Below are 24,754 nucleotides of genomic sequence, written 5' to 3'. Positions count from 1 at the left end.
ATTTTCTGGGATTTGTTAGATCAGTTTGTCGTGATCTACTTGGACAACATCCTGATCTACTCCCCATCGCGAGAGGTGCACCATCAAAATCTCCATCAGGTCCTGCAGCGACTCCGAGAACATCGGCTGTTTGCCAAATTGGAGAAGTGCCAGTTCTACTGGGTGACCATCGATTTCCTGGGTCACCGCATTTCTCCTGAGGGCATCGCCATGGAGCCGAGTAAGGTTGAGTCTTTGCAGAGTTGGCAACCCCCACTGTTCTGTATCAGCCTGCTACCGGCCCTGCAGAAAAGGCAGGGACAACCCCTTTTACAAGAAGGCAAGAGGCTGGAACTAAGCCTACCAAATTTATGGATACAAAAGCAAACAAGACACGAACCATGAAACAGGAGCTATTCAAGCGGTTGCCTTCAGCAAACCAGCCCTCCCACGTATTCCCCTTTTATACAGTTCAGGGCGTGGCTTCTCTCTGCCTCCTTCCGAGGTGCCCCTTTGCCTTCCTCTGTTTACGCCTGATTGACTGCCTCCTGTGTCGGGCGTCCTTGAACAGGGCCAGCTGTGGGTCATCTTCATCCACGCTGTCAGGCTCACACAGCTGGGTCTCCATTGTGACCAGGTGGGAGGGGCCTGGCTGAGGGGTCTCATCAGCAAGCTCTCCAACCCCCTCAGCAAGCTCTTCAACACCCCCCTCCTCCTCTGAGTCGTCCAACCCAACTGCCGAACCCACAGGCTGACCCTGAATCACAACACTATCCCGCACTGCAGGGCCCTTCCCCCGGGTCTGCCGATCCAGATGCGGTCGGGATGGAAATTGTTCATGAAAAGCGGTCACCAAAGCAGGGCCATGAACCAGGGATGAAGCAGGGCAAACCCAGGGATGAAAGCTCGGTAATAGTTGGCGAACCCAAGAAGTCGCTAAACATCCTTCACATGACGTGACCCACCTGGTCACAACGGCAGATGAGAAAACTACTGGAGTGGATCAAATTACAGCTTCATCAGAAGATGCCAGAGATCAGAGGATGACGCATGCTGCCTTGAGACGAGCGAGACAAGAGCAAGAGGAGGATCAACAGAAAGTTATGGAACCTTCAAAGCGTACCTATAGCGAAGCTGTGGGAGGGGCGCAGCCTAAGGAAGTTAAGGGACTCCTGGCAGACGTGTTCCAGAAGCTTCGGGTCGCTAAGGATGGCGATTAAGTTTCTAACCTGGAATGTTATTGGCTTAAACTCACCACAGAAGAGAAAGAAAATTTTTCAATACTTAAAACATTTTAAGACTGATGTTATTTGCTTGCAAGAAACACATATTAGGGCTATGGACCAAAAGTACCTATTGAACTCTAGATTGGGTACACAATTTATTGCTTCTGCAATGAATAAGAAGAATGGAGTGGTTATCTATGTCAAGAATACTATGACAGCGGAGTTAATAGAAGCAGACAAACAAGGAAGATATGTTATAATAGATTTGTTGTTAGAAGGCAAAAAAAACGCTTTTGGTTGGACTGTATGCTCCTAATCAACAACAAGCTGACTTTTATAGTTTATTACACAGTAAGATTACTCAGATGGATTATAAATCTTTTATTTTTATGGGAGATTGGAACGGCGTCTTGGACGTACAACTGGACAAGTGTAGTTCTTTTAAACATACTCCGAGCCACGCTAGATTGCCTAAATCTTTTTTTGAAATGAAGGATGATTTGGAGTTGCGAGACATTTGGAGAGAAATAGATTTACATGAAAAGGATTACACTTTTTTTTCTGATAGACACCAATCTTTTTCCAGTATTGATTTTATACTACTGACTAATGATTTATTTTCTAAGATTAAGAAGGTAAACATTTGTCCAAGAACTATGTCTGACCATAGTCCAGTTTGGTTAGAGATTGATAAGGATAATAGAGATAGGCGTTCTTGGCGCTTAAATGAGAACTTGTTTAGAAATCACAGTAACGTGGAAGAATGTAAAAAACAGATGAAGGACTTTTTTGAAATTAACATGAATAAGGGTACTCCTATGGACATGGTTTGGGATGCCAGTAAAGCCTATATGAGAGGGGTGTTAATATATATGAACAATAAATACAGACGTAACTTGGAATTTAGGAGGAAAGAATTGGAGAATAAAATTAGGGAAAAAGAAAAGGCCCTAATTCTGAATCCATCGGATGTGAAGATCAAAGAGGTTATTAATTTGTTAAAAGGACAATTTGATAAGTTGATGGCTGATCAGGTGGCAACTAACTTATGGTTTGCTAGGCATAACACTTTTTGTAATGCCAATAAACCAGGCAGATGGTTAGCCTACAGGTTAAGGAAGAAGCAAAGGGCTTCTAACATAGATAAAATAGAACATAAAGGTAAGGTTGTGTATCAGCAGGACCTTATTAAGGAAGCCTTTGTGGACTTTTATTCCAAATTATATGCTAAAGATAAGATCAATGAAGTAGATATTGACGTATATCTGAAGAATGCCAACATCCCGGTTCTTACACAAGAACAAAAGGAGGAGATTAATCAATTGATAACAGAAGAAGAAATTCTTTTAGCAATTAAACAACTGAAGGTGGATAAAGTGCCAGGCACGGATGGACTGACGGCGGTGTATTACAAAAATTTACAATCGGAGGTGTTAAAGCCATTAAGGGAATTATTTCAGACAATTCAAAGGGGAGGAAGGGTGCCTCCGTCTTGGAGAACTGCTTTTATTTCTCTGATTCCGAAGGAAGATCAGGATGTTACTCAAGTAAGAAATTACAGACCAATATCACTTTTGAATATGGACTACAAGATATTTGCTAAGGTTTTAGCTAACAGATTGATGAGGGTTTTGCAACAGATGATTCATGGGGACCAAACTGGGTTTATTAGTGGTAGACAAATGAAAAATAATGTGAGGCATATAGTAGACTTGGTGGAATTTTTGGAAAGGAACAACTAGATCCCTGCGGCGCTGATCTTTTTAGATGCCGAAAAAGCTTTTGATCAACTGGATTGGCAATTTTTGATGAAAGTTTTAGATAAAATGAATTTTGGGGATAAATTCTTACAATCAATTAGGGCATTATATCAAAAACAAACAGCCCGAATAATAGTAAATAATAGTTTGACTGAAGTATGTAATATTGAAAAGGGCACAAGACAAGGGTGTCCGTTATCACCTTTATTATTTGTTTTAACATTGGAGATATTATTGATTAAAATACGGAATTCGGAAAAAATTAAGGGAATCCAAATTAGAGATCAGGATTATAGACTGAGGGCGTTTGCAGACGATCTGGTTGTTACGGTGACCCAGCCAGAAAATTCTGTTGTGGACTTGATGGAGATAATAACGCAATATGGGAAGGTTTCTGGATTTAAGGTTAATGTACAAAAAACTAAAATATTAGCCAAAAATATGACAGTATCGCAAAAGGCCCTTTTAGAAGGGTTAACTGGATTTGAGATTGTTAAAAGGGTTAAATATTTGGGGGTGTATTTGTCACCCTCAAATGCAAAGTTATATAAAAATAATTATGAAAAGCTATGGGGAAAAATTCAAAAAGAATTGGAGAGTTGGGAAAAATTGCAATTGTCTTTATTGGGAAGAATTGCAGCAGTGAAAATGAATGTTTTGCCAGAATTTTTATTTTTATTTCAAATGATACCTATTCTTAAAAAAGATTCAAATTTGGAGGAATGGCAACAGGGTATCAATAAATTTGTATGGGTAGGGAAAAGGCCACGAGTTAAATTTAAGATTATGCAGGATACGCGCAAAAGAGGTGGTCTTAAAATGCCCAACTTTAAATTATATTATGAAGCTGCTGCGTTGTCAGCAATAAGTGATTGGATCAATTTAACACAAGGGAGATTATTAAATCTTGAGGGCCACGACTTGTTATTTGGCTGGCATGCATATTTATTGTATGATAAGAAGGTAGATAATGTGTTTAAAGTGCATATTTTAAGACAGGCATTGCTAAGAGTTTGGAAAAAGTATATAGACATAAGTTAAACTACAAGATACCTTTATGGGCAATACCGAAACACGCAATAGAAAACATAAATGTTGGGTTTAAACATGATGTGATTACATACAGTACAAGGAAATTTTAAGTCTGGAGAGGAACGTATGGTGTTTGAAGCCGTATAATTTTTTACAAGAAGATTGTTCAAACCTGGTTTCAGTATGGTCAATTACGGGCCAGGTGGAAAGAAGACCAGAAAATTGGTTTCAAAAGATTGATTCAGAAACAGAACTCGTTAAGGATTGTATGATAAAATGGGCCCAAAACATCCAGGAAGTTATCACAATGGACACGTGGGAAAAGATTTGGGTGAGAAACGTAAAATTTACACAAGCTCAAAACTTAAGAGAGAACTTTTATAAAATGTTTTATAGATGGCATTTAGATCCTAAAAAGCTTGCAAGTATGTATCCGAATTATCAGCCAAAATGCTGGAGATGTGGAGATGAAGATGCAACATATTTTCATGTATGGTGGACTTGTAAAAAGATCAAGGTTTTTTGGATAAAAATTTGGTGGAATATGCAGAAGATTTTTAAGCAAAGGATAAAGTTTTGTCCGCAACTCTTTTTGTTGGGAATAATTATGGATGCTACGGTTGTGGACACTAAGTTGATGTTAAATTTAATTACGGCAGCAAGACTTTTGATAGGTCAGTATTGGAAGAAAGAGGAACTGCCGACCATAGAAGAGTGGACTTTAAAGGTCTCCGACCTGGCAGAGATGGCGAAGATTTCGGCCTATTTGAAAGATCACTCGCAAGAACGTTATATTATGGAATGGAGAAAGTGGATTGAGTTTATCCAGAACAAGTATAGGATTAAGAAGTTTCATGTAGCATTTGAATAAGTCTTCTTTCTTTTTTTCTTTTTCTACTTTAGTTTCTTTATATATATTTAATATTATTAAGGTTTGTCTTATCTTATATAAGGTAGAGAGTGATGGATTTTAGAGTTTATGGTTGTTAGTATATGGTTGTTTATGATTGTTTTTTTATATATACCTTGTATTTAGCTCTGGGAAGTCGGGGGGGGAGGGGGGAGGGGGGAGAGGTAGGGGGGGAGGGAGGAGGGAGGGGGAGGGGGGATTCTTAAAGAAAAATTGTATGTTAAAACTTTTCAATAAAAAAAAAAGAAAATTGGTTTTTCAATGACTGATGAAAATTTGGTAAAGCAAATTAGAAATCAGGGTCCAGCATATATCAAACGGATATATCTTGCACTGATAGAAATTGATTCAGAAACAGAACTTGTTAAAGATTGTATGATAAAGTGGGCTCAGAATTTTCAAGAAATTATTACAATGGACACTTGGGAAAAGATATGGGTGAGGAATGTAAAATTTACACAAGCTCAAAACTAAGAGAGAACTTTTACAAAATGTTTTATAGGTGGCATTTAGATCCTAAAAAGCTTGCAAGTATGTATCCGAACTATCAACCTAAATGTTGGAGATGTGGTGGCGAAGACGCAACGTATTTTCATATATGGTGGACCTGTAAAAAGGTTAAAGCTTTTTGGATTAATATCTGGTGGAATATGCAGAAGATATTTAAGCAAAGGATAAAGTTTTGTCCGCAATTGTTTTTATTGGGTATAATTACAGATACTACTGTTGTGGACACTAAGTTGATGCTGAATTTAATTACGGCAGCAAGACTTTTAGTAGGTCAATATTGGAAGAAGGAGGAACTGCCGACTATAGAAGTATGGACTGTAAAAGTTTCTGACCTGGCGGAAATGGCAAAGATTTCAGCTTATTTGAAAGACCATTCGCAACAACGTTATATTATGGAGTGGAAAAAGTGGATTATATCCAGAACAAATATGGGACCAAAATGTTTCATTTAGCATTTGTATAAGTTTTTTTATGTGATATTAGTATTGCTTGTAGTCATTTCATATGAGCTAGAGTGCGTTAGACATAATAGTTTATTGTTGTTAACATATGGTTTTTTATGATTGTTTTTACTTTTATACCTTGTATTTAGTTCTGGGAAGTCGGGGGGGGTGGGGGGGAAGGGGGGAGGGTTAGGGAGGGTTAGGAAGGGGAGGTGGAGGGAGGGGGGGAGGGATTGTTAAAAATAAAATGTATTGTAAAACTTTTCAAAAAAAAAAAAAAGCCAAATAGGCCAGGTGTAGACAACCTTGGCTCTTTTATGACTCCTGGACTTCAACTCCCAGAAGATGTTACATAACATAACATCAACTGATGTTAAACTGTCCTTCTGTTTCTTTCCTTCCGAAAAATTGTGTTAATGAATCCTATTCTGACTCCAACTGTTGTGGGTGATGTATCCCCTTGCTGAGACCCCTGTGCCTGGTTTGTATAAGTGGACACTATCACTGCTGACAGCCTTTGCCAGATAGCAGAACTCATGAAATTACCTTTTTATCATCTACGAGGTCCTTTATTTGCATGCAGAGATTACAGCAGACAAGATGTAGTAGATGATGAAATGGATGGTATTTCAAGCTCAAAGACAGTAATGGTCCTACCATGACAGCAGACCACATGTAAAATGGTGCCAGGAGGTGATAGAACATTCAGGGTTAAGAAGAAGGAGGAAGTACATCACAAATGGGAGGGATTGGCTGAACAAATTAACATGATTTGCTAAGCACATTGCTAAGCACATTGGTTTGTGCTTAAATTGTAAGCCGCCCTGAGTCTTTGGAGAAGGGCGGGATATAAATGGGATTAAAATAAAATAATAAATAAATAAAACATAAATGTTGTAGTTCCCAAACAACCACATGGTGGCAGCACAATATGCACTGCATAATACTTTATGGCTGATGTAACAGCACAAGTCCTCTCTAAGCTCTGTTGATCAGCTTGTCCTGGATTGTTTTGCCACAAAACAGAACGGTTTGCAAGTTGCAGTTGAGACAGCCCATCTCAATTTTTGTTGTTGTTAGCTGCGAAGTCGTGTCCGACCCATCGCGACCCTATGGACAACATTCCTCCAGGCCTTCCTGTCCTCTACCATCTTCTGGAGTCCATTTAAGCTCATGCCTACTGCTTCAGTGACTCCATCCAGCCACCTCATTCTCTGTCGTCCCCTTCTTCTATTGCCCTCGATCTTTCCCAGCATTAGGCTCTTCTCCAGTGAGTCCTTCCTTCTCATTAGGTGGCCAAAGTATTTGAGTTTTAGCTTCAGGATCTGGCCTTCTAAAGAGCAGTCAGGATTGATCTCCTCTAGGACTGACCGGTTTGATCGCCTTGCAGTCCAAGGGACTCGCAGGAGTCTTCTCCAGCACCACAGTTCAAAGGCCTCGATTCTTTGGCGCTCAGCCTTTCTTATGGTCCAACTTTCACTGCCATACATTGCAACTGGGAAGACCATAGCCTTGACTATACGCACTTTTGTTGACACGGTGATGTCTCTGCTTTTTAGTGTGCTGTCTAGATTTGCCATGGCTTTCCTCCCCAGGAGCAAGCGTCTTTTAATTTCTTGGCTACAGTCCCCATCTGCAGTGATCTTGGAGCCCAGGAAAATAAAATCTGTCACTACCTCCATTTCTTCCCCATCTATTTGCCAGGATTTGAGAGGGCCAGATGCCATGATCTTGGTTTTCTTAATGTTAAGTTTCAACCCAAGTTTTGCACTCTCCTTCTTCACCCGCAACAAGAGGCTCTTTAGTTCTTCTTCACTTTCTGCCATTAGAGTGGTATCATCTGCGTATCTTAGGTTGTTGATATTTCTTCCGGCAATCTTAATTCCAACTTTTGATTCATCTAGCCCTGCCTTTCTCATGATGTGCTCTGCATATAAGTTAAATAGGCAGGGCGACAGTATACAGCCTTGCCGGACTCCTTTCCCAATTTTGAACCAATCAGTGGTTCCGTGTCCAGTTCTCACTGTTGCTTCTTGACCCGCATATAGGTTTCTCAAGAGACAAATAAGATGGTCTGGTACTCCCATCTCTTTAAGAACTTGCCACAGTTTGTTATGATCCACACAATCAAAGGCTTTAGCATAGTCAATGAAGCAAAAGTAGATGTTTTTCTGGAACTCCCTAGCTTTCTCCATGATCCAGCGTATGTTGGCAATTTGATCTCTAGTTCCTCTGCCTCTTCGAAATCCTGCCTGTACTTCTGGTAGTTCTCGATCCACATACTGCTGAAGTCTAGCAAGTCTAGTAAAGACAGAGGAAACCATAAATGGTGATATAGTATCCAGAGTGTTGTGATTGAGAAATTTAGAAATTCTAATCAATCATTAGGTATGCTCATGCTCATACTCTGAACATGAATTCTCTGTTCTTGTAGGCAGCTTTTAGTTTGTTATATTGTACATGTCTATAAAGAAAAAACTGAAAACTAGTAAATTTATATTTCTATCCTTAACAAAAAGTAACGATTAAACTGCTAATGTTTGTAAGATTTTATATAAATTGCATCTGTACTATAGCTCAAAATTTCCTGTTAGTAATTTTTATAATCCAAGCTTTGAGTCTTTTGAACAATTTATAGTCCTTTAGATTTTATGGCAGCCATTAAACTGCCTTGGATTACTATTGCAGCAGTTGTTACCCATTTTTGCATTTTAAAAGGTAAAGGTAAAGGTTCCCCCGCACATGTGTGCTAGTCGCTTTCAACTCTAGGGGCCGGTGCTCATCTCCGTTTCAAAGCTGAAGAGCCAACGCTTGTCCAAGGACATCTCCGTGGTTATGTGGCTGGCATGACTAGACGCCAAAGGCGCACGGAACGCTGTTACCGTCCCACCGTAGTGGTCCTTATTTTTCTACTTGCATTTTTACGTGTTTTCGAACTGCTAGGTTGGCAGAAGCTGGGATGGGTAACAGGTGCTCACTCTGTTACGTGGCACTCGGGATTCGACCTGCCAAACTGCCGACCTTCTGATCGACAACCTCAGCGTCCTAACCCACTGAGCTATTTTTTCCCTCAAGGATCAAATGAGCTAAGTGAGCCTGAAACCTGGAAAGTATTCCCCAAAATGCATTTTTTGAAACAGGAATTGATTCATATTACTTGAATTATGGTCTGAACTGCTCTTTTTTTAATAAAAGATCTCTTACTATCACTGGATTTTACCACGACTGAAACATCATTAGATGAAAAGGGGTTGGCTTTTAACCTCCACCAACAATCTCAGGTATAGGAAGCTATGCACCTGAAATGGTGTTGAAAAAGAAAAACATTGGGTATATCTTTGGAAATTCATTACTGCACAGAGATTTTAACTTGCTTTAAAACCTGGTAATTTGAACTATTTACAGTGGATATAAAAAGCCTTATAACACCTCTGTTAAAATGCCAGGGTTTTATCATGTAAAAAAATCAGGCCAAGATAAATCACTTTAGAATTTTTTCCACCTTTAATATAACATACAAGCTATACAATTCAGTTGAAACACAATTCTTTTAGGGGGAAATAATAAATGTATAATAATGACGTGGTATAAATGTGCATGTCTTAAATTAATACTTTGGTGAAGCACTTTTTGATTTTCTGACCACATTCAGCATTTTGAGGTAGGAGCCAATCAAACATCTTGCCTTTGGTATCTTTGCCCACTCTTCCTTGAAAAAGTGCTCCGAACTGTCAGATTACAAAAGGATCTCCTGTGCACAGCCCTCTTTAGGTCACCCCACAGATTTTGAAATGGATTCGGTCCAGACTCTTGACTGGGCCATTCTAAAAATTGGTGTTTTTCTGGTGAAGGTATGCTTCAGGTCATCATGTTGAAAGTGACATTCCTCTTCACCTTCAGTATTTTAGCAGAGATATATGAAGACTTTGTCTCAAAATTGATAGTGTCAAAATTGATATTTGGAACTGTTCATAATTCTTTCCATCTTGACTAAAACCCCAGTTCCAGCTAAAGAAAAGTAGTCTCAAAGCATAATGCTGCCACCCCCATGCTTCACTGTGGATATGTGGTGTACATTTGGTGATGCAGTTGTTTTTGTGTCAAACACACTTTTTGGAATTATGGTCTTATCAGAACTTAACATATTTTCTTACATGCTTTTGTCAGATTTGATGTAGGTTTTTGCAAAATTTAGCCAGGCTTTGATGTTATTCTTTGTAAGAAAAGGCTCCATTTTGCCACCCTACCCCATAGCCCAGACATATGAAGAATATCTGAAATTGTTGTACTTGAAATCCCTAGTTTTTTTTAATGTTGCCTCTTGTAGGCCTCTTGGTAGCCCCTGAGACCAGTTTTCTTATTTTTTCCTCAATTTTGGAGGGACATCCAATTGACACAAAACCTTATGTTACTGTTGTGTCATATTTTCTCCATTTGTTGATGATTATCTTCACTCTGTTCCATGTATAGCCCAGTGATGGCGAACCTTTTAGAAACCGAGTGTCCAAATTGCAACCCAAAACCCACTTATGTATTGCCAGGTGCTAGGTGGGTGTGGCCCATTGGGTAGGCGAGACTGGTCACGGCAGACTGGGTGGGCGTGGCCAGAGTGGGCGTCATCTCGATGTTGCTCGTGGGGAGGGATGCCTGTGGGAGCCAGGCAGGGTTGGGTGAGATCCAGGGGGTCTCTTGCAGGTGGGATGGTGGGCAGGAGGCTCATCCTGCGGGGTGAGGCAAGGTAAGGCAGGGGGCAGGGCAGGAGTGCCATTGTTGCAGGGCAAGGCAAGGTGAGGCAAGGACCAGGGCAGCTGCTGCCTGACACCATCAGCCCCCGCACACAGCAAGCCCATGGGAGCCAACTGTGTCCATCAGGAGCCACAGCCTGACAGCCTCTCGGTTTCAGCAAGTGGCTGTTTGCTATTGGCTGTGGCCATTTGCCACCTCATACATCGCACCCAATGCCGCTGCCATGAGGCCATGGAACAAGCCGGGCAGAGGTAAGGAACCGGTATACCAGTTTCTTACCACCGCCCAGCTTGTTCCACAGCTTCATGGCAGCGGCACTGGCAGGAGGCGGCAAATGGCTGTTTTTGGTGTGATGTGGCTGTTTGCTGCCAGCCGCAGCCATTTGCTGCCTTGCATGTTGCACCCACGCCTGTAGCAAATCTTTCCAGAAACTCACTGCGAAGGACGCCTGGCACAAAGGATGCCAGCACAACTCCCAGGACCTAGAGAGATGCCTCATGGCAGTGGCACTGGGCAGGAGGCAGCAAACGGCTAGTTTCGGCACATGGCTGTTTGCCACCAGCCACAGCCATCTGCCACATTGCGCGTCGCACCCAATGCCGCTGCCATGAGGCCGCGGAACAAGCCGGCCAGAGGTAAGGAACCAGTATACCAGTTTCTTACCACTGCCTGGCTTGTTCCGCAGCCTCATAGCAGCATTGGGCAGGAGGAGGCAAATGGCCGGTTTTGGTGTGACGTGGCTGTTTGTCACCTTGCGAATTGCGCCCAATGCTGCTGCAATGTGGCTCAGCCAAAAGCAGCCGTGGAACAAGTGGGGAAGGTTTTCCCCTTACCTGCCCATTCAGCTATAGCTTTCATAGCTCTGTAGGCAGAGCTGTGAAGTTCTCTTCTCTGTCAGAGAACTTCGCAGCTCTGCCTACAGAGCCACCAAAGCAGCAGGTGGAGCACCAGGGGCTCAGGGAGGGAGGGCGCTGAAGTGGGCAGTCAGGCCATTGGCAAGAGCAATGCATCTGAACGGAAAGTGGCCTTGGAACAAGTGGGGCAGGTAAGGAAAGAAATCCTTGCTCCCCCCAGAAATTGCTTTTCTTTCTTTACCTGACTTCCAGCCCCGTGCCGTTTCTCCTTTGCAATTCGCCGCCACCGCCGCATGCAAGTAAACAAAGGAAGGTTTTTTGGGGGGGGGGAAGGTCAATCAATCAATTCCAATTTCACGATCTTTTACAAGAAGTTGGAATTGATTGACCTTCCCCCCCCCCAAAAAAAGTCATTTCCTTGCACGCGGTGGCGATGGATTGTGAAGAAGAAACAGCACAGGGCTGGAAATCAGGTAAAAAAAGAAAGGCAATTTCTGGGGGGAGCGAGGATTTCTTTCCTTACCTGCCCCACTTGTTCCGAGGCCACTTTCCGCTTAGACGTATTGCTCTTGCCAATGGCCCAACCGCCTACTTCAGCACCCTCCCTCCCTAAGTCTCTTGCACTCCACCTGTTGCTTTGGTCGGCCTGCCAGCCCCCACCTCAACACCCTGCCCCCTACCACACAGCACAGCCGCCCTCGCCTCTCCCAAGCATTTTTTTTTTTTACTAACCTGCCTTTCAACTGCATTCCGTTTTTCCATTCGCTTCTCAGCCTTGGCCGTGTGTTTGTGCGATTATCGGTAAAAAAAAAAAAGTTCCATCAGACTTTTTAACTTCTTGAGATCTCGCGAGAAGTTAAAAGTCTGATGGAACTTTATTTTTTAACCAATAGTCCCACAAACACGTGGCGAAGGCTGAGAAGCAAACGGAGAAACAGAATGCAGCTGAAAAGGTTAGTAAAAAAACCGCTTGGGGTGGCGGGGGCGGCCACCTTACCCTGCGTGGGTATTGATGCTGGTTGCTCATGGACGGGACTGAAGGCCTAGGACTTGGGTGATGGCATGCATGCCCACAGAGAGGGCTCTGTGTGCCCCCTGTGGCATACGTTCGCCACCACGGGTATAGCCAATGGCTTGGAAATTTGCAGACCATGGCTTTTCCTGTAAGATGCAACTGAGTAAATGTCAGAAAACTGCTACTTGAACAGCTAAACCTTATATGGGCTTGATCAGAGTCACTTTAATTGATGGCAGGTATGTACTATTTAACATCAGTTTGAATGTGATTGGCTAAGCCACATCCCTACTTAAGAGAAGGTATGCATACTTAATGCAATTATTGTACTTTATTTTCCCCCTAAAGCAGGCATGTCAAACACAAGGCCCGGGGGCCGGATGCGGCCCACGAAGTGGTTTCATGCAGCCCATGAAGCCATCCTGGAAACAGTGAGGGAATGGCCCCCACTGCCTTGGCCCTGACCCAGAGACCCTCCTTCTGCCAGAGACCCTCAGATCTGTCCCACTCCTGCCCCCATAGGCACCCTTGATGTGAACAATGTAGAGCTGGCCACGCCCACCCAGTAGGCCATACGCACTCTAGCCACGCCCACCCAGTAGGCCACGCCCACCCTGGCCATACCCACCCGGCCCCCCGAGGGCAACCGCAATGCTGATGCGGCCCTCAATGAAATTGAGTTTGACACCCCTGCCCTAAAGCATTTCAATTTGTTTTTCAATTGAATCGTGCAGCTTGTTATATTAAAGGTGGAAAAAAATCTAAAGTGATTTATCTTGATCTGATTTACATCTCAAAAACCTGGCATTTTAACAGGTACATGTAGACTTCTTATATTCACTGTACGTATGCTACATGCCCTCCTAAAGTATGGATTTATAAAACATCTTAATGACATTGACTCATAAAGCCCCTGAATTAAAAGATAAAAATGAAACTTACAGGAATTGCAAGAAAGGAATGTATTGCATACTGATAGTCAAAACAGATATATGTTTTTTAATATACAAATCTTTAAATATACTTTGTGTATTCAGATTAAATTGCAGTTTAATTTAAAAGATGAGTTTTTACACTAGTAAAATTGATGCCTTTAGAACAGATTGAAGGAATATTCTCAAATTACTGTAATACATCTGAAGTGTATTGTTGGCTATGCACTATTTGTCAGCATGGGGAGAAAAAGGGAATTTGCAGAAATTCTATTACCTTCTCAGGGTCCCTCAGGTTTGTTGGCATAAGTGTGAATCTAATTCAGTACATTCATTATTACTTTGGATGATTATAGAGCTAGATACTTTAATAATTAGCATAATTTTCCTTATTTATTGCATTTGCCCAGTGCAGTTATGTGGGAAAAGCCATTTTATTTTTCAGTTTGAATTTTATTTTTAGGATCTCTCATATCTTCAGATAAGGAGACATGGCTTATTAGTACCATAATTAAATAAAGCAAGAAAATAAAATCTAAACAGTCATACAGAAATGTTTAATGCATTTTCTAATGAAATCATCACAGCAACAGAACTGCACTTTACTGTAATGAAGTGCAGTGTTACCACACCAGAATAAATTAATACACTAAGATCAATGTTTAATACAACTCTAGAAATATTACAGGTGCAATGGTCATCATCAGTAACTCAACTGTTCAAGCAAGGAAAAAAAAGTGTGTCTCCCGCAGGCATCCCATTCTGTTACAATATAGATAAGGCTATGTAATTAGTTATATTATTACAGGTAAATCCTTTTTGTTGAATGCTCAGGCATGCTAATTTCAGAATGTTTAATATATGAGCAGAGTCACATTTTATGTGCTTGTAAGAAGTTGGGTAAGAACATAAAACACTACATTAGATCGTACTATAGATATGAATTAGTAAATTAAAATACATGTGGGGTATGAGTTGATTTCACATTGCAAAGGGCATTGTAAATTAATACAATATGCAACTTTGGTAGAGAGCCTATGGCAAACCAAGTGTATAGATGAGAGCTTGAAACAAGACAAAAGTTTTAAAAACATGCTACAATAAAAATCATTTTAGTTTTGCATGATTAGCACAAAGAACCTAAGGATTAAATCATGTTTAGTTTTAGAGGAAGCATCCCAAGATTCCTAAAATGTTTTATACGTAAGGTAAATTCTGTTAATGGTAATTTATAAATATAAAAGGAATACAGGTGCCAAAATGCATTGTTTAGCCCCAGAAGTATAATTTTCTCTGAAGTGGTGTTGAAGTACCTAATCATAATGAACAATTAATTATTGCAGAGAAACATTCTCAAGCATTCTGAAAAGCCATGTAAGATTATCTGGGCTGTTTAACAAAGCAGTTTGCAGTACTGATTCATGATTTTTACTCTGGTAATCCTTTGAAATATGTTTTTTTTCCCAAAGACGTGGATCAGTATCTTTGGATTATATGATTTACAAGAAAAATACAGACTATTTTACTTTGGCAACAAAAATAACCTTGTTACAAGGGTTTGCATGCATAGAATAAAGCATCTGATTTTGTTTGCCTCCTTAAAGTGACTTCCTGTGCAATTTTGATAATAGTTTTGAAATATGCTTTCAAAACAAGCTTATCAATAGAGGTAGGAAGGGCAAACAAAAACCAGAAGTCATACTGTGCAAACAAACCTTATAATACAACTAATTTTTTATTGCTAATTCATGTTTTCAGTAATATTTGAATAGCCATCAAGATGGTACAACTTTTAGAATTTTCAATTGCCCATCACTCATGAACTTTATACAGTTTATCAGTTTTATTAGGTAAATTAAACCTCATATCAAGTATTAGCAATACTTCTCCCTAATAAACAAATATTCAAAATGCAAAAAGGTTTTATTAGGGTTGGTAAAATCCAGTTGTTATGATAGTTCTTGGCTTGTATTTATTTATTACAGAATTTTTCAAGTAACTCAATTGCATTTCAAATAAATTATTATCGCTTCAAAATTCCTCAAAATAAACATTTTAAATTCTGTAATATTTACAAATAAAGGTCTATTAATAATTAGTCCCTTAATTAAACATTAATAAATTTAAAATGATGGCAATCAAGTTATCAGGAATGGGTTACAAAGAAATATAAACATCTTTTCAGTAGAAACTTGCCAAGTTTATTGAGGATTTTGAATATAAAAATAACATTAAAGTAAAATCAATAGTGTGACTCATTTATATTTAATATACCCTAATCTGTAGAAACAAAAACTATGATATGTATATATAGTGCAAATTATAACTTTTTTCTACCTTTATTTGGTATAGGTATGAAAAACAAAAATACCTTCATTTAAGGGGAATATTCTCCAATGCTTGAACATGCAGTTGCTATCAGGTACACAATTAAACTGAATGAACAGAAATTAAACAGAATTGTTCCAATTCTTAGTAGAATAGTAGTATTCTCTTCACAAAATTGGTATATAACTTAGGATTTTTAGTAGTACAAAAATTGCATAAGCCTAAGTCATTATTTTGCAACAGAAACACAGTTTAAACAGATTTGGCTGTTTAACTTGCAACTACTAAACTGCAGGGTTGAACATGCTTCACCCACGTTTATTAACCTGCGCAATCTATTTTTCTTGCAGTAGATTTAAACTGTCACGAGAATTTTATAATATCCAAACTCTTAAGCTTAAATGGCACAAGAAATACTTCCTTCTTGTCATCAAATTCAGCAGGTCCCAGAACATCTCAATATGAGAAACCACCATTTCAATAAGATGCATCAATTGTAAGGAGCATCAGTTTGGGGCTCAGGAGAGATAAATGCTCTTCTGGAATGTAAACAGGTAATGCGGAATAACTATACAGTTCATGAATTAACCCAACAACGGTTTGTGGTAAAATGGACCAAATCTTACAGTTTTCAAAGGACAGCTCAATTCAATGTAATTCAGAAACAGGAACTAATCATCAATTTTTTTCATGCTAAAGAAGCAAGGTCCAAACTGGAGCTTATGAAGTTCTTATGAATTGATGTAAAGTCCAACTGCACTATCATGGCAGATCTAACATTTCAGAGTACATCCAGTGCAGGTTTTCAGTTTTTGTTTTCTCCATCTTTCTTACTTTGTAAAACCACATTTTCCTAAATCAACTCCTAAGTTCTAGCAGTTTACTTTAAAAAAATTCCAGCCTTCCTTTTGTATCACAAAACTATTCCTTATATTAAAGTGTTGTACTGCTCAGCAAATGAACCTTCTCTTCACTTTCCTCTCTCTCCTCAATTATTGAGTTCAGTTGAACATTATTGATGCGGGATCTTGGTTTGCCATCTGGGCCATGTGTCGAAGGATATCTTTTTTTGTTATGATGCCAAGGAGGCGCCTAGAAAGAGTCACACAAAAAATAGCTAATTAACTACAATATTTAAAGTTAATCAATTTTTCTTGTAGACAAAATCCTTTTTGTTGATAGGAACAAAGCAGCAAAGCCTGATTATTTCAAAGAATGCATTTTGACAGGAAGTAACCATCATTAAGCTGACTTTGTAATAATGCCGCTTGGGGGCATTAGGGTGTGAAAGCCCTAATAAGCAGGCATATACATAGAATGAAGGCTACTGCTAAGCTTGTAAGCCGCCCTGAGTCTTCGGAAAAGGGCGGGATATAAATGGAATTAAAATAAAAAAATAAAATTTTATAAAAACTATAAAAATACTGTGAAAGTAAAGCGAGGATGGTCACTAAAGTGTTACCTACTTTCACCTAAGAAATAACCAAGCTACCACCCGCTGATAATATGTTTCTGATTATAATTTGCCAACAAAAAACTAACAAAGGGGAAAAAAGATTTGAGTAAATGAAATTGATCCCATTAAAAAAATGAAATGCAGTTGAATCTAGGCAAACTCAAAATTGCTTGATAATTCAGTTTTGAGAAACTGAACCTAATGCTTTAGGTGTTTCCATAAGAGATGTGCAGATATGCTTGAACAATACTCACAAATAAATTCATCTGAAATTCAGATTTGTTTAAAAAAATTACAGCCATATTTTCCCCAAATTAAAAAGCAACCCTGTTATGATCAGTCTTGCTATTATCAAAGAGTGAAGTTGTCCTAAGTAAATACTATTGCAGGAGAGGCAGAGAGAAATATTACTCTAGTTAGTAGTCGTACTGTAAGAGGAGGCATGAAAAACTTGTGAAAAAAATACAAGTTAAATAAGAATGTAAACAGTTAAACTTGGAAGACAGGTTTTATTTTTAATTTTTTAATTGCAGAGCAGCAATTATAATCTAAGTGTCATAAAATACAACTAAAGGGACAACTGATAAATATCATTAATGTTGATCAGAAAATATAGGAAATCCAAAGATAGATCTAAAATATCCTGTTGTAGATATCAAGATTAAAGTGTCATATGCAGGTTTAATACTTAAAATTAAAAATGAAAACTCTAATTACAGAGTTTTGGCAGATTTTATGTAATTTCACAAAAACAGGGGGGAAAAGACGTATGCTAATATCTATGATAATACCAGAATTTCGAGCACCAAGATTGCTAAGATGCTACTTAGGTCCTATTTTCATTCAGCATGTTTTCAACAAATGGATGTTAAATAATATGTTTCAAATTTACATGGTATTTTAATTTAAAAGCTTTTAGAGTTGTATACGGTTGCTTGTCCAGCTGTTTTAATGGAACACTGAACAATTCACAAGTTTCATGCTTCCTGATGTCTAAAGTGTCAAATGAGATCTGATATATCTAATCACCAAGGGTTCGACGTGCTGCTTTAGTTGCTCGAGATGCTCTAATATGTTCTTCTTTGTGATGATTCCCAAGACAATCCTGAAACAGATCATGTTATGCTAATAACTGTGTGTGAAATAAAATGAAATGAAAACATGGATTGCAGAACTGGTAGTAATGAAAACTTTTGTGATCAACATCTCTTTCAAAAGATGTAAAATTTACTGTGGGGGCTTAAAACAAGAATGAATTTAAACATGATGAACACTGGTTAGGCCTTTACTGCTATCACTAAAACCTCCGGTTTCCTAAGGCTGTAAAAATGAAATGCAAGAATGAACTTAAGTAATGCAGATAGGAATTCTGAGATTTTTACAAATACCAGATGCTATGCATTTTATCCAGCTTTTTCTGGATTCAAAGCATATGAAATATTTTAAATATGCATTTAAATTTATACTATTTTTTGCTTGATTTCTGCATTTAGAATAAAGTAAATTGCATACTAATATATTTATTTTTAATTATTTTTAACATAAGAATAGAAGGGAAAAACATTTTGAAGTTTTATCAGTGCTGTCTAGGATCAAAATCAGGGAGTGGTGCAAGACAGTTGGCAGAATTAGATATCCCATCTGGATCAGTCACTAGGACCACAGGTTTAGCTTTCTGAGCTTTTGAACTCATGCTGGAGCCCATCCTCAGGGATCTTCTCTCTCACCATTTTGGTCCCAGGGACTGACCCAGGTTGGATTCTGCAACATTATCCTAGGACACATATGTTTGCCTTCATTCGTGAGATTTACATATGATCACAAAGCTACACAGCCTGATTCCTGGAAATCCTGCTTAAGTTATTTCTACATTTTTCTTGCAACTCGTACAGAGACAAAAATAAGTTTTAAACTCTCTACTATAAAGTAATTTTATAATATGTGTAATATAACTGAGCAGGTTTTGTGAAGTACCGAGTTTCCCCGAAAATAAGACTGGGTCTTATATTAATTTTTGCTTCAAAAGATGCATTAGGGTTTATTTTCCAGTTAGGTCAATTTTCAGGGAAATATGGTACTAAATACATCCATTTGGTTGACGATCTTAAGCAGGGCTTACTTTTGGGTAAGACATATTATGAGCATCCTGAAAAATCATGCTAGAGCTTATTTTCCGGTTGGTTCTTATTTTGGGGGAAATACGGTAGTAAAGGCATAAAACTAGAAACTGGGAGACCATGAATTCTAGTCTCATCTTAGGCACAAACTCAACTGGGTGATCTTGGGCCAATCACTCTCATTCAGGAAGGAGGCAATAGCTAATCATTTCTGAAAAACATTGCTAAGAAAACTACAGAATTTAACCAGGCAGTTGCTACGAGTAAAAACTGATTCAAAGTCATGGATGGATGGACAGACAGAGATTATATAGTCATTTATTGAATTTTTAAGGTGCCTCAAGTCATCCAGGAGATGCTAGGCAACAATGTGTGTATGCGTGCACGCACCTGCACACACACACATACCGTATATATACTGCATATTCTTATTATTTAAGGAAGGGGTAGTATTGGTAAAATGCTGCACAAAGAAACATTTCTTTTCTTTCAAGTATAGTGCAGTATTTTATTTCCTTGATAATGTAAGAAATATTTGAAAATAATGGAACTGAGCCAAAATCTACTGTTAATCAATTTTTTAAAAACAGAAAATTCCTTAGATTTGTTGGACGTACATAAATATTTTACTGTCCCAGATTTTCAACCCTTTCTCTAGAGTGTCCTAACAGAAAAGATCCATCCATTCCTTCTACTGCTGGAACTATTGCACTGATACAGGTATACCCAAGTATTGCATTTCTAATGAGTTTACCAACTGAGCTTGCCTCTCAAATTGAAAAGAATAAAATCCAGTTACCATTGACATTATCAATTGCAAGTAATGTTACAAAGTTAAAGTTATTAAATTAACATAAATGCCATATATCTGCAGGCTAACTATTTTCATGGCCATAAAAATTCATTCACTAAAATGTTAAAATAATATTTTGGTTATCTAGGATCGTCTTTTTACTTAAGTTTATTACTTTCCAAAATAATTATGAACTTTTATTATGTCTGTATATTTTACTATACTAATTTTATGTGATCACTTCAAATTTTTAAAAAGTTATTTCTACTCACTACAATATTTTATATTCTCACTCCATAACTAGACCTCAATCACATTGACTGGCAAACAACTGGGCCTAATATGTGAAGAATGTAATTTATTTATTTATTTATTAATGGGATTTATATCCCGCCCTATCTCCCGAGGGACTCAGGGCGGCTAACAACAACAGAACTTAAAGGTCTCTGTACAGTAAATTAAAAATAAAAATTTGAAATAAATTAAAATAAATTAAAGAATAGAGTTAGAGTTGTAAACATAATTAAAATCCCTGTCAGTCTAGGTGAGCCAGGTGGAAAAGGAGTGTTTTGAGGCTGCGGCGAAAGGACTGGAGATCTTGGGCCATCCGAAGCTCAGGGGGGAGCTGGTTCCACAGGGCTGGCGCTCCCACAGAGAAGGCTCTTCCCCTGGGGGTCGCAAGCCGACATTGTCTAGCCGACGGTAGCCTGAGGAGACCTTCTCTGTGTGAGCGTACTGGGCGATGGGAATTTGTTCCCGGTAGCAGATGGTCCTGCAAATATCCCGGGCCTAAGGCATGTAGGGCTTTAAAGGTAAAAACCAGCACCTTAAATCTCACCCGGAGGGCAACCGGTAGCCAATGCAGCTCATGTAGGAGGGGTGTAATATGGGAGTATCGGGGTGCTCCCATCACTACCCGTGCAGCTGCACTCTGCACCAGTTGAAGCCTCCGGGTGGTCTTCAAGGGCAGCCCCATGTAGAGAGCATTACAGTAGTCTATACGGGAGGTAACGAGTGCGTGGGTGACTGTACGTAGGGCATCTCGGTCCAGAAAGGGGCGCAACTGGTGTACCAGGCAAATCTGGGCAAATGCCCCCCTAGCCACGACTCCAATATGATCTTCAAAACTGAGTTGTGAATCCAGGAGGACGCCCAGGTTGCGTGCTCTATCAACGGGAGGTAATATCTCTCCTCCTATAATCAAAGATGGAACCTCTTGGACTAAACGAGATGTCGGTATGTAAAGCTACTCAGTTTTGGCCGGGTTGAGTCGGAGCCTGTTCTTTCCCATCCAAATCTGTACCGCTTCCAGGCAACGGGACATCACATCGAGGGCATCACTGGGTTGGTTTGGGGTGGAGATGAACAACTGGGTATCATCCGCATATTGGTGATACCTCACCCCAAAACCACGAATGATTTCACCTAGCTGCTTCATATAGATGTTGAATAGGAGGGGCGAGAGCACCGATCCCTGAGGCACCCCACAACTAAGGGGCCTTGGGGTTGATCTCTGCCCCCCTGCCAACACCGTCTGCGAACGGCCCGAGAGGTAGGATGAGAACCATCGTAGAACGGTGCCTCCTACTCCCAACCCCTCAAGACGACGCAGCAAGATACCATGGTCGATGGTATCAAAAGCCGCTGAGAGATCTAATAAGACCAGGATAGAGGAGTAACCCCTATCTCGGGCCCGCCAGAGATCATTCACCAGCGCGACCAATGCTGTCTCCGTGCTATATCCGGGCCTGAAACCCGATTGGTACGGATCCAGATACTCAGTTTCCTCCAGGACCAAAGGGAGCTGCCGTGCTACCACGCTCTCAATGACTTTCGCAAGAAAGCGAAGGTTGCAGACAGGACGAAAGTTGTTTAAAATAGCTGGATCCAATGCAGGTTTCTTAAGGAGGGGCCTTACTACCGCCTCTTTCAAGGCGGCAGGGAAGTACCCTTCACTCAGTGAGGCATTGATAACTGCTAGGATCCAGCCTCGTGTAACCTCTTGAGACGCATACACCAGCCACGAGGGACACGGGTCCAATAAACACTGCACTGATGACCAGAGACAGACATGTCAATTGAACTGCTTTCTAGCTATCTATCTGCGTGGAATCATGTCAAAATAGCTACAAAGGTAAATACAATTTTTAACCAAGGTTTTATTTCTATAAATGAAAGAGATGGAAGGTGATTTACAATGTTCAACAAATTTCCTCCTCTGTCACAGCTTTAGGATAGAAATGACTGGCAGATTATGGTCTTGCATCTTTAGCTAACAGATTTTAATCTTATGATAGAAAGCAGAAATCTGGAAATACTCAGCAAGGAAATAAATCAGGAATAGTTGGCAAAACTGGAAATCGAAACTTACCACAGAGTTTTGAAGTCAGCCCTGTTTTTTGTGGCATGTCTCAACAAGTTTTTCTTTTTAGAAAAAAATGTTTAAAAAATAAAGTAAAAGGTCAACCAAACTTTTTTTAAAAAATAAACAGCCATGTAAATTTCATATTTCTAATGGAAATGCAGACTGCAAATTATACCAAAGCTCCATTCAACTTATTGTGGCCAATAGCTGATTGGAATGTGTAGTACAACATCTGGAAGTATTAAACTGGACACAATTGCTTTTAAAAAAATCACATAAGAGAGGTGGATATCTTCTAAGGGATAGAAGGCCAACCTGTAGATGTAGGGGCATTTGAACTGCTTGGTAAATTTCAAAAATATTCTGCAAGTGTAGAATACGAAATGTAGAAAAGTAGAAATTAAAGAATGGTAGTTTGCAGGAAATGAGGAGACACTTGTCAAAATAAGAATAGTGAATGGCTCAATGACCATTTTTAATCTAGCCCCAAGGATGAGTTATTTCACTTCACTGATAGCAATCATACAGACCCTAAGAAATTAGCTAGCTTTAGACAGAAAAAAAGATTGCAGAAACTCAGCCTTAGCACCCACACTTGTTTCCACAGTTCATCCTCATAACTACAACCTGGGAAAGAGATTGATATAAATAACTACCTCCAAATACACAGTGACTTCTTTGACTGAGCAGAAACTTGAACCTAGACTTAAATGATTATATTCCAGCATTTTAATTACTTTGCCATAGTGGCTTTTTAATAACTTTAAAATAAAATGATGCAGAATGGAAATAGTTTCAAACGTGCTGTAATTTTATAATTGCACAAAGTTATATATTTAAAATATACACACTAGAAGAATGATCAAATTTCCTATGAACTTAATGTGAGAATTCAATCTATAATATATTCCACCCTATAAGGGAAACTCAATAAACATCACAATAGTTAGCTTTTAAAAGCTAAGAGATTCAAGAAAGTTCCAAGAAATTACATAGAACAGGGGTGTGAAAGCCCTAATAAGCAGGCATATACATAGAATGAAGGCTACTGCTAAGCTTGTAAGCCGCCCTGAGTCTTCGGAGAAGGGCGGGATATAAATGGAATTAAAATAAAAAATAAAATAAAATAAATCCTCAACCCCAGAACCATGGCCCACTACTGAGCCATGGCCTGTTTGAAACCAGGCTGTGCAAGTGATCAGCAAGCGTGCACACAAAGCTCCACTTGCGCAAGCAGTGGGCCCTTGTGCTCAAGTGGACACTGCTTAAGTGGAGGGGACATGAGCATCTCCACTTGCGTGAGTGAAGCTTCGCGCATGGGAACTCTCTGCTCATATGAATGGAGCTTCATGTGCGAGCACAAGCAATCTGCACTCAAGTGCCCTCCGCTTGCAAAGCTCCATTTGCACAAGTGGAGGGGCGCATGCCGCTCACACCAATGGAGTTGTGCACACATCTGTGCCACTGCCACTCACACACACCTCACGCCAAGCCGAGCTGCCAAGGTGGAAAGGTTGGGGACCACTGACACAGAACATAGAATTGGAGGGGAACTTGGAGATCTTCTAGTTTTTTATTTTTATTTGAAAAATAAAGTTATGGATGGAGCAAATACAATCTGTAAGACTCTTTAACATTTTTAACAAATCTGAAAGAGCCATTAAACTATGTGGGAAAAACAAAATCTTGGCAGAGTGCAGAAGAAATTTTTTCAATAAAGAACTCACCCATTGTGTGTTACAAGACACTGCCTTAGGCCCAGTTTGCGGAATATATCCACCACAATCTCCATTGGTGTGTGATCCGTAACTGTAAAAGGGCTCATATCAAGAATGCTCCTAAGTTTCAAAGGTCGAGGACTTTCTGCTGAAAGTGATAAGGTATGCTGGGCAAAACAGACTCTGGAACTGCCAACAATGCCTTCTTGTTTCTTTCTGGCGCTTTCTTCAATAAGAGCAAAAAAGAAAAATCAGTATGAAGGATTAGATCTTTTTAAAAAAGCAAGCTATTGCTAGATTTCAGCCAATTGCTTCATAATAATATTATTTCAAAAGTATTATTTTCTTCTGAACACCTCATATATGGAAATGTTTCATATTCCCACTGTAAATATGCACACATAAATTGAATAATTAGGTAGCTAACTGATGTGATTAAAAATATCTGATTAAAAATAAGCTGTAAAGGTAGTCCTCGACTTATAACCATTTGTTTAGCAACTATTCAGTTAAAATGGCACTGAAAACAGTGACTTAAGACCAATCCTTGCCCATACAACTGTTGCAGCA

At 39.4% G+C, this 24,754-nt stretch overlaps 1 protein-coding gene across 9 annotated transcripts in view; it reads right to left on the bottom strand.

Annotated features, from left to right (window-relative positions):
- Positions 1 to 13,264: 13,264 nt before the first annotated feature.
- CLCN3 (chloride voltage-gated channel 3) overlaps positions 13,265 to 24,754 on the bottom strand; it is an 82,711-nt gene continuing 71,221 nt past the window's right edge. For 5 of the 9 annotated variants that reach the window (XM_083367580.1, XM_083367581.1, XM_083367583.1 and 2 more), the window contains exons 12-14: positions 24,194 to 24,410; positions 18,221 to 18,296; positions 13,265 to 16,827 (exon numbers count right to left, since the gene is read on the bottom strand). In XM_083367580.1, the coding sequence (XP_083223706.1) occupies positions 16,669 to 16,827; positions 18,221 to 18,296; positions 24,194 to 24,410 (452 nt within the window). In that variant the 3' untranslated portion in view covers positions 13,265 to 16,668. The remainder of the gene's footprint in view (positions 16,828 to 18,220; positions 18,297 to 24,193; positions 24,411 to 24,754) is intronic. The other 4 variants (XM_083367585.1, XM_083367587.1, XM_083367586.1 and 1 more) reach the window with 2 other exon arrangements.

Source organism: Vipera ursinii, assembly GCF_947247035.1.
Source record: "Vipera ursinii genome assembly, chromosome: 7".
NCBI lineage: Eukaryota > Metazoa > Chordata > Lepidosauria > Squamata > Viperidae > Vipera > Vipera ursinii.
This window is presented reverse-complemented; position numbering and strand designations above follow the sequence as displayed.